Here is an 18094-nt window from a genome sequence, read left to right on the forward strand (position 1 = left end):
AAACTACACAAAAACCCCACTGTGTTGGAACAGGAAGTGATGCTCTTCCGCAGAGAGAGCCAACGCCAGGTAAAAGCTCCTGACAGTCTGAACTCTTAAGATAACATGAACAGCAGTAAAAGTAAAACCTTGAATAAGCATTGAAGAGCTGTATATTAGTTAAATGTAGTTATTGCTAAAGCATATTAATAGAAATGATCAGTAGGCCTGCTGGGTGTTTATGCAAAAGAAGCTCTGAGGAGAAAGTTGTTTTTTTCAGCCATGAAATCATCCTGGTGTTTGATTCCTGAACATTTCATCTCTTTCTCCTGGATGAAGGTAAACCGGTTCCTCTGGAGAAATTGTTTTTAAGATTGTTTTTGAAATTTACAATTTGACTGTCATTTTGCAGAAGATAATACATTTCTACACTCAGTGAAATAAGGGTCAAAGGTCATTGAACCACAAAGGTTGTTCTCTAAAGTGAGGTGTGCTGGCTGCAACAATTTGTGCATTTCACCTATAAAGATGTCTTACATCTGACCTTAGATCAGCTGTGACAGCCAGCTGTGTCTGAGCCTCTGACTCTGTGATGTCCGTCAGCACTTATAAGCTCCGCCCACCTCCTCTTTCATGATATGAAGTATGTGCATTCACAACCTGAGCAGACTGTTGTTTTTTTTGTTGTTTAGTTTTATGGGTTGTTTAATTTACCTTTCATACCTTTGCATTCTTAATTTTGCCCTGAGACAAAGAGGCAACAAATGTTGAAATAAAAAATTATCAAACAAACAAACAAAAGAAAAAAGGTGAACCGCAATAATGCTAAGAATTTGTAATGGTATTGAAATGTTGTGAGGGGACTTGTGGCGCTGCTGCAGTTTGCAGCTGATCCTGAGCATGTGCTGCCATGATGGGCCAGGCGTTAAAGCCTCTATGAGTGTCTGTGCTTTGTTTTAGCTGAGGATGCTTTCAGTTCTGTGAGGAAGGAGCACAGAACCCACAACTGACTGTCTGCCACCTTATCTCCCTCTCCCGATTAGACGCTTCAACCTCAGTCCAAAAAGCAGAGCATTTTCAGTGTTTTGCAGGTCTTGTTGCTGTCTAAGAGAAACGATGTAGTAGTTAGAAATAACATTATATGATATAGACTAGAGCAGGGTGATATGGCCAAAAATATTTATCACGATATATATTTGAAAATTTGCGATAACGATATAACCGACGATATAATTGATGCGAGACAAAATACAACTCCACAACATTACTAGCGCAAAAAGACAACCTTCCATTTATTTTCACTTAAACAAGAAGCTGGTTTTTATGTACATTAAAGCTTTATAAAAATGTAACAGTGCAAATGCAAATTCCTTGCTGAAAGTTTAACCAAAAGGCATTTCCAGTAGAAATGGGCTGACATATCCTGAGCATAACCACGTATAATATGGTTATATGGTTAAAAAGAGGTGCTTTGCAACATTAAACTGCAGTGTGCAGTACGCATTTTTCGGACCATAAGGTGCACGGGATTATAAGGCACATTAAGCGAAACAAAGCAGTCAGATAAATCAAACTTTATTAAACTCATTCTTCTTGCTTCCTCCACTTCTGTACCCTTGATTCATTAATGTTGAATTCTCTGCAGCTGCTCTATTCCCATGTTGTTGCAGTATATTAATGACTAACCTCGTATTGTGGATGGATTATCTCAGTTGTTCTCCTGACTGAAGTTTGGTCCGTTTACAGCATCCTGCCATGCGATTGCATTTGTCTCTAACCATGAAGAACCTTCACGTTAACTTTTATAAGTGGAAAAGTGTTAGTGTTCGTCCTCCAGCTTCACTGTTTATGTTATGCTAACATAGCTGTGTCGCTAGCGATCACGTAGCACATCATTATATAGCAGCTAGCCCAACTTCAGTAACCCTACAAACGTCACTGCTGTTTAGTTTCCTGTCTTCATTTATGTTGGAAGTGATAGCAGAGCTGTACGTTTGATTTTTTTCAGAAATCTCTCAGTCAGAACATGCAATATCATGCTTAGGTAACTAGCGAAACTAGCGAGCTAACTTCCGCTAGCTTCCTGCTAACTTCTAACTCCGTTAAATGTAATAACTTTTGTTTTCATGGATGCCTGGAAGTTAAACTTTATAGTTACACCTGGTAAAGCAGCAATGCTGATCGTTTTATTAAAGATGAAAGAATTTAGACAGTTTTTAACTCTAAGTGATGCTGCAGTGTTGTTTGACCTGATGAATACGGAGTTTAGGACCCAGATTACTCCCAGATTTAAGAGCATCTTAGTCCGACAAATATGACAATAACAACGGCCGCTTGCATGTTCTGCAAAAAAAGGTGCTTTGTCATGTATCTGACGGACAAACACCAAACCAGTTCCACATCACTGAAGTTGCACCATTTTTACAAACCAATTCTGGTTCATCTGTTTCACTCAACAATCGGCCATGTGCGTATGAAAACAAAGGCACTGCGCATGCGTGTTTTACTCCCATTCTATCGCGATATTTCATTTTCCTATCGTTGCCTAACATTATACCGGTATTACCGTGAACGGTATAATATGGCCCAGCCCTAATATAGACTTCAGACTTTACAGAAAAATGAACGAGCCCTATTTATGGCAGTAATGAAGTACACAAAGAAATAAAATAAATAAAGCCAGACACATTTATTGTTTTCATTCTTTTTCAATCTAACTCAATATTGTGTTAACTTTTGAATAAAGCAAACTTTTACAAATGTCACGAATTTTGGACATTTTCAGCCCGTACAGCACAGGATTAAAGAGCGGCTGACACATAAGCCAGTACAGTGATATCAAAATACGCAGTACATTTGGTACATTGTTCATATTAAATCTGCTCTGTACTATTTCAAAGCAGCCGCTGCAAGAGAAGTTGAGCAGAGAAGCGAGGTGAGGCGTGCAGGTGCTGACGGCTTTCTGTCGGGTCTGTTTGGATCCAGAAAAACAGACTTTCAGGATCCTCATGTAGGTGAAAAAGATTAACGTGACAGGAACAAACGCTGTGAATGCTGTGCTGATCAGTCCATAGATGTTATTGAGTGTGGTGTCAGAACAGGCCAGTTTAACAATGGCATAGTTATCACAGTACACTTTGTTGATGATGTTCCCACACAGCTGCAGAGGTGAGCTCAGAGAAACTGTCACAGCAACCAGCAACAAAGCATAGATCCACGACACAGCGATGAGCACAGAAACCGTGCTGGATGTCATTCGCATGTTATACTGCAGAGGACAGCAGATGGCAAGATATCTGTCATAAGACATGACGGCTAAGGTCAAAAATTCCACAACGACATACGAGTACAAAGAGAAGATCTGCAGGAAGCAGAGAGGAGCAGAAACAGTGTGAACATCAGAGAGGATCTGAAGCAGGAGGAGCGGAAACAGCCCTGTACTACCATACAGCTCATTCACAAACAGGCTGCACAGAAACATGTACATAGGTTCATGTAAGCTTCTGTTCACACAGATAACCACAATCAGCAGGAGGTTCGCACAAATGATTAAAGAATATAAAGACAAGAGAAGCAAGAAAAACAAGTATTTTGTAGGCCCGGCATCAAAGTAGGCACCAAGGATGAAGTATGAGCCCTCTGTGAAGTTTATCATGATGCTCTAATTGTTCATCAAACAGTCTTAACACTAATTTTGTTACATATATGAATGTTAATTAACACAATTCACAAGCATCAAGACAACACATTAAATGCAGATGAATCATATTCAGTCACTGACATCAAAAACATTATATTCAACATATAAAATCCTTCCTGTGTGAAACTCAGGCTAACAGCATGTAAATCATACACACTCATAAACACACCCTCAGACTGAAGCCCTGCTTCTTTTAAACCATTCAGCTCAGCAGACGTCACAGCAGCAGACTGATCTCATTGTGAGAACTCCTGATTGGCTGCCTGAGTCAGAGGAAACCTGAAAGGACCTGCAGGACAAAGATGTGTCGTGACAGGTTTCCTATATGGCAGTGGGCCTTTAAAAGAGTTATAAACTTCAATCAAAATTTGGTTTACTTACTGTTTATAATAAGTTCGTGTGTACTTGTGTGTTTTCAGAGTTCTGCAGCAAACACTGCTCCACTTTAGATGACAGCAGATTAACAACTTGTAACGGCGGTCTGGCGAGGAAGGAGCAGCTAGCATGTCTAGCAGGCATGTGGTGTGGAGGTTAGCCGGACAACTCAGAGCCCAGTCAGTTAAACAGAACAGACCTTTACTTGTTGCTAGCAGAGTGAGAACATACAAGCCAGGTCTCCACGGCTCGAGTCTGTCCATTTTTTCTGCGAAAATGACATCACTTCCGGTTTCGGCCAGGTAATAGCGGACATACGATAGTTCACGCTGACGTCTATTCCAACCTAGGAAGTGTTGCCAACAGCTGATAGGATCGGCACTGGTTGGGTAGGAATACACCAAATGCACTGATTTCCACAATCATACACACCATTCCCCCCGTTTATGGACAACAGCGCTTGGACATCTCTCATGGACATTCAGATAAAACTCACGGACTTCAGTGTGGATCAGTGTTTTTGATGTTAACATGTGTTATTTATGGGGAACTCTTTTTGAGAATCTGTATTGCTTGGTATAAGCCAGAAGAATTTGCTTAGTTGTCTTTGTGCACCCCCACTGTCACGGCGGGGTGCGCCGATGTGTATGGAAACAGGACCCAAAAGCAGATGAAGACGAGGAGTTGTAAGTTTAAACAGAAAAGTGATCCTTTATTAGATGACGGCAGGGGTTAACCAGGAACCGAAAGCAAACTGACAAAAAACCCACTAAGAAACAAAAACTATAACATACAATGACAAAGACTGTAACTATGACTATGGTGGAAAAACGGGCGAAGACTATGACTATAACTGTAACTCTGGTGAGATAAACAGACGACCCGACAATGACATGCAGAAAACAGAGGGCTTAAATACATACATGAGGTGATCAGTGTGTGAATGTGTGTGTGAATGGTTGTGTAAAGCACTTTGGGGTCCTTAGGGACTAGTAAAGCGCTATACAAATACAGGCCAGGCCATCAGGGGAAGTGGAGACACATGGGGGAACAGCTGACTGACATAAACCTAATGACAGGACCAGGAGGAGGAAAGCTAAATACAATGAACAAAGAACACATGACACTGTCAGAATAAAACGGGAAACACTAAAACTAGACATGACAACTCAACTTAACAGACCTAATACGTGATGAATAATACAAGAACCCAAAACATAGAAAACCAAGGGAACAATAATAAATAACAGCTTAAACTAAAGCTAGATAGGAAATGACACAAAAACTAATCACATATCAAAATGAGACAAATACAAAAATGAACTCAGAGCGCTGGGTCAGAGACCCAGCCTGTGACACCCACTGGGTTTTTCGGTTAATTGAATAGCTGCAGCAGGAGTGATTATTTAAGTTTTCCTTTTCTTTTCTTGTTATTTTTCTTTGGTTTCAGTTAAATACACGGTACCTGCAAAAGCGTTGTGTGTATTTATTAATTACTGCCCATCAGCTCCAGTAGCATTCCTAAATCTTCTGATTAATAATAACCTAATATTTCACTCAATACCTAGCCTGTATTCATTCATTAGCGCTTCATCAGTGTTACATAACCACAATCAGAGACTTGTTGGCAGCAATGATCATGATGATATAGGAGTTTTAAACTTCCAACATCCATGTAACCTCCAAGAATGAAACCAGGGTTTTAATAGTTTTGCAATTTTCATTAGTTTTTATTTTTATTTAGTTTTGACTTCAGATTTTCATTTTTATATCAGTTTTAATTAGTTTTTACCAATTGTTTGCTAGTTTAGTTTTTATTTTTTTTGAAAATCTTTAGTTTCAGTTTAGTTTTGATTAGTTTCAGTTTAGTTTTAGTCGTGTTTCCAATAATTAAGTGTAACAACATCCCAGTTTCATCACATCAGTCATGCTCTTCTGCTCATCCTTGGGTATGTTGCTATTGCAGCTACCATACCCTGCACCCTGCACAGGTCCCCTGTCTGTCGCAGGGCTAACACGCAGAGACAGACAACTCACATTCCCACCTATGGGTTCTTTAAATAAATAAATAAATTAGGGCAGATGAACAACCACTGATACCAGGCAACTATAAAATGTATATCTTGGCCCCAATGAGACTATTAACTCTTGCAGCACCGGGTGTTCGTAATTTTGGTTCAAGTGAATTGATAAACTTTTTGAAGGCAATTGACTCACAGTTATGTAGATGTCCCCGTCCTGTTGTCTCGGGTTGCATCACGCTGCCTTGCCTGGGGTTAGCGTCTGTTTCTGGGGATGAGGGTTGAGTGTGCTCCCTTCTCAAGCTAAGCTAGGTTAGCCTTCTTGTGTGAGCTTTTCAAGCGCACTTTAAGGTTTGTGGGATTTTTTCCCTTTAGAAATGTCCCTCATAATTTGTCTCTTTCCACTACAAGACACTTGCTTTATCCAAAACACAGTCATATTCAAAGTAATCCCAAATTGGACTCTGGTGCTTTCTCCCGACCTTTCCTGACATGATTCTGCGCGTGGGCGGAGCAGCAACACAGACGACTCGACTAACGTACTGCCACCTGCTGGCATAATGAGACACAGCAAGAAAAAATCTGGAAACGAAACTTTATTTTCACCCAGGACACGCTCACATCAATGAAAACTAAACACATTTTTGCTATAAATTCAGTTAATTTTAGTTTTGTGAACACTCATTACAGTTTTAGTTAGTTTTGCTTTTTTTGTTTTTATTTTTATTTCCGTTAACGAAAATGTTTTTACACTTCTAGTTTTCGTTAACGATAATAACCTTGAATGAAACAAGACAGAGGAAGTTACATTTAGCATAGTTTTTCTTTAAGCCACAAAATAAGTATAAAAAGATGACACCGTGTGATTCAAATAATTACCCCAAAATCTTCAGCAACATTTGCAAACAAAAGTTTTGTTCTTCTCTGAACATTTTATAGTAAAAACCTGCATTAAAGACACCACCTCACCTGTGAACACTCCTGCAGGTGTTTCCACCCATAAAAAGCTGCACCAACCACTGGGGTGGTTGGTGCAATCACGCCCGCCGTGTTAAAACACGGGGACTCAGGGGTTGGTGGGTGTGTGGTGTGACGTGAATTAAAATAAAGTTGGTTCTGAACGTTGCTCCGTGGTCCCGCCGTGCCTTATTCACGCCACATTGGTGCCGAAACCCAGGAGGCGGCACGGCGGGTCCGTATCGGAGCCAGGGAATGGAGGAGCTGGCTCGAAGGGTGGCCGAAATGGCGGCCGCCCAGCGGGAGCAGGCGGCGGAGGTGCGTCGCCAGCAGGAAGAGCTGCAGGACCGGTCCGAGCGCCACCTGGAAAGGATTGGGGAGCTGGTGGCGCTGCTCTGGGCCTGGGCGCCACCACCACAAGTGTGTCCCGAGGACAGTGAAGCGGTGGAGGAGCCGTGTGGGGCACCTCGGCAGCCGTAGGTGGTGGACGAGTCACGCGGGGGTCCGAGCCTGCCGGAGGAGGAGGAGCAGCCGGGTGAAGGGCTGCTCCTGCCGGGAGCGGTGGAGGAGCCGCTCCAATCGGAGGCGGAGGACGAGGCGGGCGAGGGTCTACACCTGCCGGAGGAAGAGGAGTCGCTCCACCCAGAGGTGGACGAGGGGCTGTGCCTGCTGGAGGCGGAGGCGCAGTGCGGGGAGCCGCTCCAAACGGGAGTGGCGGAGGCGGTGGCGGAGCAGCTGTGCGAGGAGACGGAGGTCCCTGCTCCAGAGCAGCCTGCGCAGCCGGAGTTGGAGGCAGAGGAGCGGGACAGCCCCGCTAAGCCGGGGGTCGGCGGGCTGGCTAGTCCAGCCTCGCTGCCACCAGTCGATTCTGCGCGCCTGACGTCTGCCCAGCCGCCTGTGTACAGGAGCTCACGGCCATGCCTGTGGGGTCGTGTCCGCTTGCTACGCGGCCGACCTCCGGACCAGCTTCGCCGTTGCCGCTGGATGCGCGGGCGGCCACCAGAATGGACGCTTCCCCGTCGCTTGGGCTGGGGCGCCGATGTTTTGGGCCGAGTCTCGCCCCAGTTCGCGGGGGGGAGTAGGTTCGGCCAGATTGCTCCCCGGCCTCAATCGGGCGATGGGGGTATGTGGTGGGGCGTGGTTTGCGGTGCCGTGCGGACGCACCTGCACGGCATCCGCAATCACGCCCGCCGTGTTAAAACACGGGGACTCAGGGGTTGGTGGGTGTGTGATGTGACGTGAATTAAAATAAAGTTGGTTCTGAACGTTGCTCCGTGGTCCCGCTGTGCCTTATTCACGCCACATCACACACCCACCAACCCCTGAGTCCCCGTGTTTTAACACGGCGGGCGTGATTGCGGATGCCGTGCAGGTGCGTCCGCACGGCACCGCAAACCACGCCCCACCACAAGATGTTTTAAGGCTGTAAAACCCCTCACTACACATTTTCACACTTTTCTCTCTTGTTTAAACTGTCAAAGTTCAAACCTTCGTGGAAAAATAAGTCCAGTATTATAGAATGAAACCAAAGATCAAACTCTGTTTTCATGGGAATAGAGCAGCTGCCTGAGAATCCAACATTAATGGATCAATACTGAATTAATGGTACGGAAGTAGAGGAATGAGTTGAGTATGTCTGTGAAGGTTCTCAGTCATCCAGGTCATCGTTGTCAAAGGAGCTTGCAAAGAAAAGCGTCTGGACTTCTTTAAGTTGCTTGAAGACGTTTCACCTCTCATCCGAGAAGCTTCTTCAGTTCTAAGGACAAATGGTGGAGAGTCCCAGATATAAACCTAGTGGGAGTTGTTAGGATGCCTGGGTCGTTGACCCAGGGTTTTTGAGTTTATGATATTATTTATACTTTCTAGTTTTTGGTTTCTTTGAGTTCTGTCTTATGGTTTATGTCTCTGTCTTCTTTAGTTGCTCTATCTCCCCTGTCACCCTTGTCTAGTTCGCGTCTATGTGTATCCTTAGTTTCTATATCCCCGTGTTCAGTCAATGTTTGTGTCTGCCCTGTTCCCACGTCTCTGTTCCCTCTGTAGTGCCTGCATGTGAGTCTGTGTTATGTGTTTCCTGTTTTACTTTGAAGGTGTCTGTCTTATCTCAGTGTGTTCAGTTTACGCTTCTTTGGTCTCGTCAGTTCTGATTTGCCCCAGCTGTGTTTCCCTCCTGTTACTCATTCCCTGATTGCTCCCTCTGTGTATTTAAGCCCTGTGTTTCTCTGTGTCCATGTCGCGATCTACCGTTTATTTTGCTGTGTGTTTTGTCAATCTGCCGGTGTTAGTTTATTTTTGACCTTTTTTCCAGTTATGTTATGTTTGAGTTCAGCATTAAAGCTGTTTTGGTTTAAGTTTCTCTCTGGAGTCTGCATCTTGGGTCCTATCCCTGTCCGCACACAGCCGTCGCCTAACAGGAGTGACCCCCCACAGAGGGACAAAAGGACCCCTGATGATCCTCTAATCGCCTGAGCCAAGGTGTGAAACTGGGTGTGGGTCCCAATCAGCCAGAGTTTCGGGTGTGTTCATTGTGAAACCTGGCCCCACCTTATCATGCGAATTCCTGAGGTCAGATGGCCCAGGATGTGAGTGGGCGTTAAGGCGTCTGGGAAGGATCTCAAAACTGGATTATAGATGGCAGAGAGTTGGTGTCGTAAACCCCGCCTCTGTTCAAAGATGGTCGCTCACAGTGGACATAGATGGCTTCTTTCACTCCTCTTTCAAACCATCTGTCCTCTCTGTCCAACATGTGAACATTGGCATCCTCGAAAGAGTGACCTTTGACCTTTAGATGCAGATGGACTGCTGAGTCTTGTCCTGTGGAGGTGGCTCTTCTGTGTTGTGCCATGCGCTTGTGAAGTGGCTGTTTGGTCTCTCCAATGTAGAGGTCTGGGCATTCCTCGCTGCACTGTACAGCATACACCACGTTGTTAAGTCCTCTTTCGAGGATGCCAATGTGTGATTGGGCTCATCTCTGATGGAGATGAGCCCAATCACACATTGGCATTGGCAAACAGAATGTGCCCGCTCCGACCGACCACAAAGGGTTAAGGCCTCCACCATCATCGCCATCCCCCAAAAGACTGGAATAGACACCCTCAATGGCTACAGACCTATAACCCTCACATGTGTAGTCATGAGGTGTTTTAAGTGGATAGTTTCAGCACATCAGAGACTGTCTACTTTCCTCTCTCGACCCCTATCAGGTTGGTTACAAAGCAAATTGATCCATGAGGATACCATCACCCGTCACAGTGCTGAGCCATCTGGAGAACAGGAAGCACCTGGTGATGATGCTCTTTGTGGACTACAGCTCAGCATTCAACACCATAATCCCCAACATCCTCAGGACTAAACTGGACCACCTTCAGACCCCTCCTGGATCAAAGAATTCCTCACCAACGGAAGCTTCACAGGGCTGCGTTCTCAGCCCCCTACTGCACACTCTGTACACCTATGACTGTACACCAAACCACCCAATCACAGTGGTGTCATCATCATGTATGCCAATAACACCACTGTGATTGGGCTCATCTCTGATGGAATGAGATAGGACACAGGACAGAGGTAGAGAACTTGTCCTGCTGGTGCTCAGAGAATAACCTGAAGCTGAACATCCTAAAACCAAAGAACTCATCATGGACCTCAGGAGACACAGACGGGTCCACTCCCCTCTCATTATAAATGGAGAACAGGTGGAATCTGTCTCCACCTTCAGGGTTCTGGGCATCCACATCTCAGCTGATCTCACCTGGACCCACAACAGCATCGCCCTGGAAAAGAAGACCCAGCGGCAGCTGTACCTCCTCTGTGTCCTGGGCCAGAAGCTGCTCCTGGCCTTCTACTGCTCCTCAGTGGAGAGTGCTCTCCTCAGGGGCCACGACTGAGAGCAGGAAGGCTGCACAGAGGGTCATTAACACTGCCAGAAACATCATTGGCTGCCCTCTGACACCCCTGGAGGTCATCACCTGATCCTCCTGTCTCAGGTAAACCAGGGCCATCACAGGTGACCACGCCCACCACCTGCTGCCCTCTGGTTGGTGCCTCAGGTCAAGCAGATCCCACACGTCCTGTTTTCTATATATTATTTTTGTTGTATATAAACTCCCCTTGTCTTTTATTCATTCCTGCTTTCTACTTTTTATATTTTTATTGCTGCACAGTTGGTGCTGAACACACAAAATTTCACTGTACATGTACAGTGACAATAAAAAGCTATTCTATTGTGTTGCTGGGGGATTGTTGCCGGATGTATGTATGTCTGTACCATGTTCAAACATGGCACCAGGACACCCTAGGTAACAGATCGATGATCAATTTTGTGATCATCAAATCATCAGATCTGCAGTCATGTGTTCTGGACACCCGGGTGAAAGGAATAGAGCTGATCACCAGCTGGTGGTAAGTTGGATCAGGTAGAGGGGGAGGATGCTGGGTACAATTAGAATATCTAAACATAAAGTGAGGGTGTGCTGGGAGGATCTGGCAGAGGGTCCAGTCCACAAGATCTTTAATTCCTGGATCTTGCAAAGCTTCAACAGCAATTTGAGGGAAGCTGAGTGGACCACACCTTCATTGTTGAAGCTGTGTACGGAGCTGTGGCCACATGGCTGAATATAAAGAAATGAAGATCTTTTGCATATCAATGTATTTTGATTCCATAGGATTAGGATAATCATTGATTATAATGAGTTTAACCTGGGAACATACAGTACCGCCTATTTCTGTTTCAGCAGTGCAATATGTAAGAAAACCTTCTCATAACTTACGATATTGTGTCTGTTTTGTCAGCTTTCCTTGTTTTTTGTAACCTACTGGTCACAACAAAGTTGAAACAATGACAAGCTGTTTCATGACTAGCTGTGGCCTATTGCTGAGTCCAGGCATGGAAGTCGGGGTTGCTGACTGTGAACTTTCATTATGCAGCCCAAAGAGGTCACAGTGATGTGAAGGAGGCCATTATAAAAAGCAGAACACTGCTGTCACGCCAGGAACTGCAGGAGTGGACAATGTTTGGATCGTTGGTAACACTTTTATGAACTTTTATACCTATTTACACCGGTGTGGAATATGCATAATAAAACTGCACGTGTGACTCTAAAGTTTTCTGTAATGTGTTTATATTATTTTCTGTTTCTTAGCATGTGGCTAAAGTGCAACACTAAGTGGATCAGCAGTGAGCTGGTGGATGTTCAGAGTTGGTGTCCACATAAATATGGACAACACATTCTACAACATCAGGAAAAAGCTGGAGCAGTGTTTCAGAAAGTCTGTATGAAGTTTGCAGGGTGTGTCTTCATGGATGGGTCCTCTGAGGGGGGTCATTACCGTCCTCAGCCCTCTGAGACCAGAGCTGAGGTCCGCTCCGGCTGATTGGTCTCTCTGGTCAAAAGCACTCACAGATAGTTGCATCAGAGGGAGTTGGAGGAAACTGTGGCTAATGAGGAGACACCTCAGGGACAGAAATGTTTACATGCACAGGTGACCTTTAATCTACCTGTTACAGTGATGATGTAACTCTTACAGCATCAGCAGGTTTACTTCAACAGAAAAGTTCTCTCACTTTGTTCAAAGTCTTAAATTCATCTTTTGTGGAAATAACTAAAAGTCAACTCTCAATCCAAGACGGCACTGATCCCAGTGCCACGTTAGCTTCCTAACACACAGCAGGCCTGAGGGCCACTGAGGGTTTAGAGTCAGGCTGTCACATGATTAACTGCACGCTGAGACAAGAAGAAAACGGCCATAAACTCGTCGCTCGCACTAAAAACAAAACCCTTTAAATATGCATTTTTATTAAAGGCTGCATTTGTGTGGTAGAAACTTCACTCGCTTCAGAGAACACTGGACCGTCATCGCTGCCAAACATGAACCCATGTCTGAACCCGGCCTTCAGTGAACCCTGACCTAAACCTCAAGTGGGTCACTAAAAGTCAGCGAGTGCCTCTTAACTGCTCCCCTGACAAATCAACTGATTTAAGCATTTCTAATGAAGTGCTGCAAAATTCAAAAAGAGAAAGTTGAATCAGAAGGTTTTCCCAGAATGCACTTTGTGAACTTTCCTGCAGTGAATGATCAAAAACAGATCTGCCACCAAGTTCCTGCTGCTCCACATCACAGACATGAAACTGAGGCAGGTTGAGACTGATAGACCATCCCACGGATCTGGAATGATCCACGTGCAGAATGACCCCATGGTCAGCTGATCCTGTTAAGCAGAAATGTTTAAGGTGGCAAAAATGATGCAAACTTATGAATGTATTGTCTTCTACTTTTGAAAAAAAAAATTGTCAGAAGGTTCAATTAAAAACTGCAGTTTCCAAAAAGTTTAATTTTCTGGCAATTATTTCATAGTTCAGACTTTACAGGTTAACAACCTGCAGAACAGCAAGATCCTGTTGGGTGTTAGGTCAGTTTAACTTTTAAGGACTTGAACAGAAAGCATCTGGACTTCTGGACATAAACGACCTCACTCAGAACTGACAGAAGTCATCTATGTTCACTACGAATGACCATCTTTGAACAAAGGGGGGCTTACAACTCCGATTTATTCTGGGATCCTTCCCAGATGCCTTGATGTCCACTCACATCTTGTCAGTCTCACAATGGTTTCAGCCCAAATCTCTGCTGGTAATGACCCACAACCTTTTTCACAATGGACGGAGGGATTGGAGAGCAACTTCGGGTTACTACCTTGCCCAGGGATATTGGCATACATGCTAGGGGGATTGAACCACCAACCTTGCGATTAGTAGGTGACCTGCTCTACCTCCTGAGCTACAGCCAGTCACCTGTACAGCACCCCATGTGACTCAGAGCGGCCAGCCCGGGACAGCCCTTTGCCACATGGCTTCGCCTCTCTCTCTGTCTTCACTGCACTGTCTAACAAAGGCCCAAAATAAACTTTGAAAAGTCCAGTCGCTTTTCTTTCCAAGCTCCTCAGACAACCAGCACCTGGATGGCCTACAGAGAGATGTCAAATGAACCTTTAACCCTTTTTACTGAATTTTTCCACGTTGGTCCGGCTGTATGGAAAGTGCAGCTGTGATGCATGTATGAGCTAAAATCTTCTGTTTGTGGTTTCTGAAAATGTGCTGTGTGCTGGAGGAGGTAAAGACTCAGCTGCTGGTGTGTCATTTCACTCAGAATCTCTCAACAAAGCGACGGCAGACTGTGCCTCTGCCGGAAGAACTGTAATAACTGTGTAAGAAACCTATTGTGATTCATGCTGCAGACACAGTATTTGAGTCTGAATCATGACAGCCTTTTAGGATGTGACTGTAGCTGTAAGATTCATGAGCAACCAGAGGAGTAAGATGGCTTTCAGAGGCTGCTGGTTTGAATCTGCACAGAAGAGTTTACACGAGTCAGAGGCAGCCATGTATTTACATGGAATAATATGCAATAATAATAATAATATACAATATTCACCACAGTGTTCAGAGCAGACATGATGATGATTTTGCTTCTGCAGTTATCTCCTTTTGTGAGCAAACAGACGTTTGCGGATGTTGGACATGTTCAGTCCGTACAGTACGGGGTTAAAGAGCGGCTGGCAGGTTAGAAAGTACAGCGATAAAACAATGTGCACCATGCTGTGCACACTGCTCAGACTGAACCTGCTCTGGATCACTTCAAAGCAAACACCAAAAGAGAAGTTTAGCAGAGAGGACAGGTGAGGCGTGCAGGTGCTGACGGCTTTCTGTCGGGTTTGTTTGGATCCAGAAAAACAGACTTTGAGGATCCTCACATACGAGCAAAGGATTAAGATAACTGGAACAAAGACTGTGAGAGCTGTGATAAAAAGACCATAAATGTTATTTGCTGTGGTTTCAGAGCAGGCCAGTTTCACAATGGAGTAGTTCAAACAGTAAACCTTGTTAATGACGTTCCCACAGAGCTCCAGAGGAGCGATCAGTAAGATCAAAGCAAGAATGGTAAGAAAAGAGTATAACCAGGAAAGTGCAATCAGCAAGACAACCGTTGCAGGCGTCATACGTGTGTGATATTGCAGAGGACAGCAGATGGCGAGGTATCTGTCATAAGACATGACGGCTAAGATGCAAAACTCAACACAGACATACGAGTACAGACAGAAGATCTGCAGGAAGCAGAGAGGAGCAGAAACAGTGTGAACATCAGAGAGGATCTGAACCAGGAGGGACGGAAACAGCCCTGTACTACCATACAGCTCATTCACAAACAGGCTGCACAGAAACATGTACATAGGTTCATGTAAGCTTCTGTTCACACAGATAACCACAATCAGCAGGACATTGGCGCAAAGAATCAATAAGTATAAAGACATAACAACCGTGAAACAGAAATATTTCAAAGTACTGGTGTCGAAGTAAGCAGCAAGTGTGAAGTATGAAACCTTTGAGGAGTTTATGATGAGCTGTATTTTGTTCCCCTGCGTTGTGTCTTCACTGTGATCCTGCAAACACACAATTTCACATTTTAGGCGTTTCTCATCATAAGCCATCATCACATGATCAGAGCAGGAAAAACACGTTTCTCTCTTTATGTTAATGAACACAGATGTGCTACACACATCTGTCAAAGTATCTACTTAAAAGTATTCTCTACACAAACGTACCATTGTGTGTTTGTGAAGCTTCGCCTTACTGCTGCCACGCTCACTGAAACTTTCCCTGATCGCAGAGGCAGCCGTCACTAAAGCTGGAGCTGACTGATGCAACAAATCAGCAGAAAAAACCTGACAAAGACCGCCTACCTGTTCAGGGAAATGATGTCAGTCTTTGGCCTTATGAACAGCACCGTCTGCAGAGACCATGAAATACAAACCTTCCTGATCCTGGACACTAAACTGAACTGGTGCCAGCTGAACTACCTCCAGATCAACGCCAGTAAAACCAAGGAACTGGTGGTAGACTTCCGCAGGCACAAGCATTCTCCACTGCAACCACTGAACATCCAGGGTATGGACATTGAGGCTGTGGACAGCTACAGGTACCTTGGTGTTCATCTGAACAATAGACTGGACTGGACTCATAACTCAGACGCCCTCTACAGGAAAGGGCAGAGCAGGCTGTACCTGCTGCGGAGACTCAGGTCGTTTGGAGTGGAGGGCCCACTCCTGAAGACCTTCTATGACTCTGTGGTGGCTTCTGCTATCTTTTATGGCATGGTCTGCTGGGGCGGCAGCATCTCTGCTGGGGACAGGAAGAGACTGAACAGGGTGATCCGAAGGGCCAGCTCTGTTCTAGGATGCCCTCTGGATCCAGTGGAGGTGGTGAGTGACAGGAGAACGGCGGCTAAGCTGTCATCCCTGATGGACAACATCTCCCACCCCATGCAGCAGACTGTGACAGCACTGAGCAGCTCCTTCAGTGGGAGACTGCGGCACCCACGGTGTGGGACGGAGAGATTTCGCAGGTCTTTCCTCCCCACTGCTGTCAGACTCCACAACAAAGACTTTAACTGAACAAACACACACATCCACACATGTGCAATAACACTAAGTGCAATAATCCTTTCTGTCATCGTTGTATTTTTACTCAGTTGTATATAGCATTCGTATTCTATTTTTATCTTATTGTATATTTATTCTATTTTATTCTACTGTATATAGTATATTATTTTATTCTATTCTGTACAGCTGTCTATGTGCACGAGCACATGAATGCCTACATGTGCACGTTCCCGCGTGTCTATGTGAGTGCTCATGAGTGAGTGTGCATGTGGATGTGTGTGCGTGACCGTTAAAACACTGTGGGTGTAGGTAACTCCCTAGAGGTCATAAAACCCCTCTCACTTCCAGACCACAGGTATCCAGTTACAATGTTGAGACCCCCACCCTAAAACTTCCTCTGGGGAATTTCCACTCAGCATAAACTCTTCTCTGTTTTACTTTCACAGCTCAAGTGGGGGAGGGGTACACTACTCCTAAGTCCACGACAGAGTGAGGCCTTTATTACTTTAAGGGCAGTGTCTCTACAACAGTTCTACATTCTATGATAACACATTTCTAAACTCTAAATCAGCTAAACATTCTACAACTGCAAAAAACCGAAGGTTTTCAAAAACGATAATGCATTTTAATCATGTGATGCAGTCATGTGACCTTTACAGCTAAGATGGCAGATGGCATTGTCACGAAGTGGGATGGACTCAAGCGCAGACGAGGAAGCTAGAATACAGTTACGTTTACTATACAACACCAGGTGCAAATATATACAAGTGAGAGGGCGGGGGAATCCAGGGCACAGGGAAATCCGGGAAAGGAGCTCTTCACACACAAGGGACTTCACAAAAACACAGCACACCAGCAGCCCGCACACCAAGGGTTCCAGGGAAGCTGTCACGGTTTGGCGTGGCAAACCGTGGGGGATGTGGGGAGGGAGGACCCAGGCGCGGTACTCTGTGTATAAACAGTGCGTTTATTTACAGTGATGGAAACAATAATAGAATAGAATAGAATAGAATAGAATTCAACTTTATTGTCATTGCACATGCACAGGTACAGGGCAACGAAATGCAGTTTGCATCCATCCAGAAGTGCTTTAGTGATATAGATATATTACAATATATATTAGCAATAATATAGATATGTGAGTATATTACAGAAATGGGTCTATTATGGTATGTTATAATGTACACGGTATGAAGTATGTTGTGAATATTCTATAACTATAAGTATGTACAGGCTGTAGTGAGTACAAGCTATGTACAGGATATGAACAGGATATAAATATGAAAAACTATACAGAATATGAAATAAATAACTTTACAGAATCTGGGATATACAGCTATACAGAAATGGGAACTATGCAAGTTGTAAACAGTTGTAGGATTAAAGATTATCGAATGTACAGAATGATTATTTACACAGAGCTATACAGTAGTGCAGTTAAGATAAGTGAGGGTGTAGATAGTTTCTACAGAGGTATATAAAGTGCTAGTGGTTGTGAGTGGTGGTTCAGTCCATGTTATTATTGTGTGTTTGAGGGTACAGTTGTCCATTGTGGGTGTGTGTATGTCCAGTCCATGAGTTTAACGTGGGTCAGATGTCAGGAGGCAGAGTTCAGGAGTCTGACAGCTGTGG

The 18094-nt window shown here is 44.5% G+C and overlaps 2 protein-coding genes across 2 annotated transcripts; both read right to left on the reverse strand.

The window, feature by feature from the left end:
• Positions 1-2692: 2692 nt before the first annotated feature.
• LOC146694775 (olfactory receptor 10J5-like) lies at positions 2693-3634 on the reverse strand. The gene has a single exon (XM_085478762.1). The coding sequence runs from the start codon at positions 3632-3634 to the stop codon at positions 2693-2695; it is 942 nt and encodes a 313-aa protein (XP_085334888.1).
• Positions 3635-13012: 9378 nt separating this feature from the next.
• On the reverse strand, positions 13013-15511 carry LOC146694776 (olfactory receptor 4B13-like). The gene is made up of 3 exons (XM_085478763.1): positions 14533-15511; positions 13121-13234; positions 13013-13023 (listed from the first exon to the last, which is right to left on the reverse strand). Exons 1-3 carry the CDS (start codon positions 15509-15511, stop codon positions 13013-13015), a joined length of 1104 nt encoding a protein of 367 aa, XP_085334889.1.
• Between the last annotated feature and the right edge of the window lie 2583 nt (positions 15512-18094).

The sequence above is a fragment of the Copadichromis virginalis genome, linkage group LG14, assembly GCF_057382275.1.
Source record: "Copadichromis virginalis isolate Kocher_CV1m ecotype Utaka linkage group LG14, C_Virginalis_male_GT1.1, whole genome shotgun sequence".
In the NCBI taxonomy this organism is placed as follows: Eukaryota; Metazoa; Chordata; class Actinopteri; order Cichliformes; family Cichlidae; genus Copadichromis; species Copadichromis virginalis.

What these genes read in the sequence shown, in the direction of transcription:
- LOC146694775 (XM_085478762.1), bottom strand. Translation starts at nt 3,634, where the DNA reads ATGATAAACTTCACAGAGGGCTCATACTTCATCCTTGGTGCCTACTTT.
- LOC146694776 (XM_085478763.1), bottom strand. Translation starts at nt 15,511, where the DNA reads ATGGCTTATGATGAGAAACGCCTAAAATGTGAAATTGTGTGTTTGCAG. An exon ending in ACTGAACATGTCCAACATCC is followed by an intron (nt 13,235 to 14,532) that starts GCAAACGTCTGT and finishes TCTGCTTAACAG; the next exon opens with GATCAGCTGACCATGGGGTC.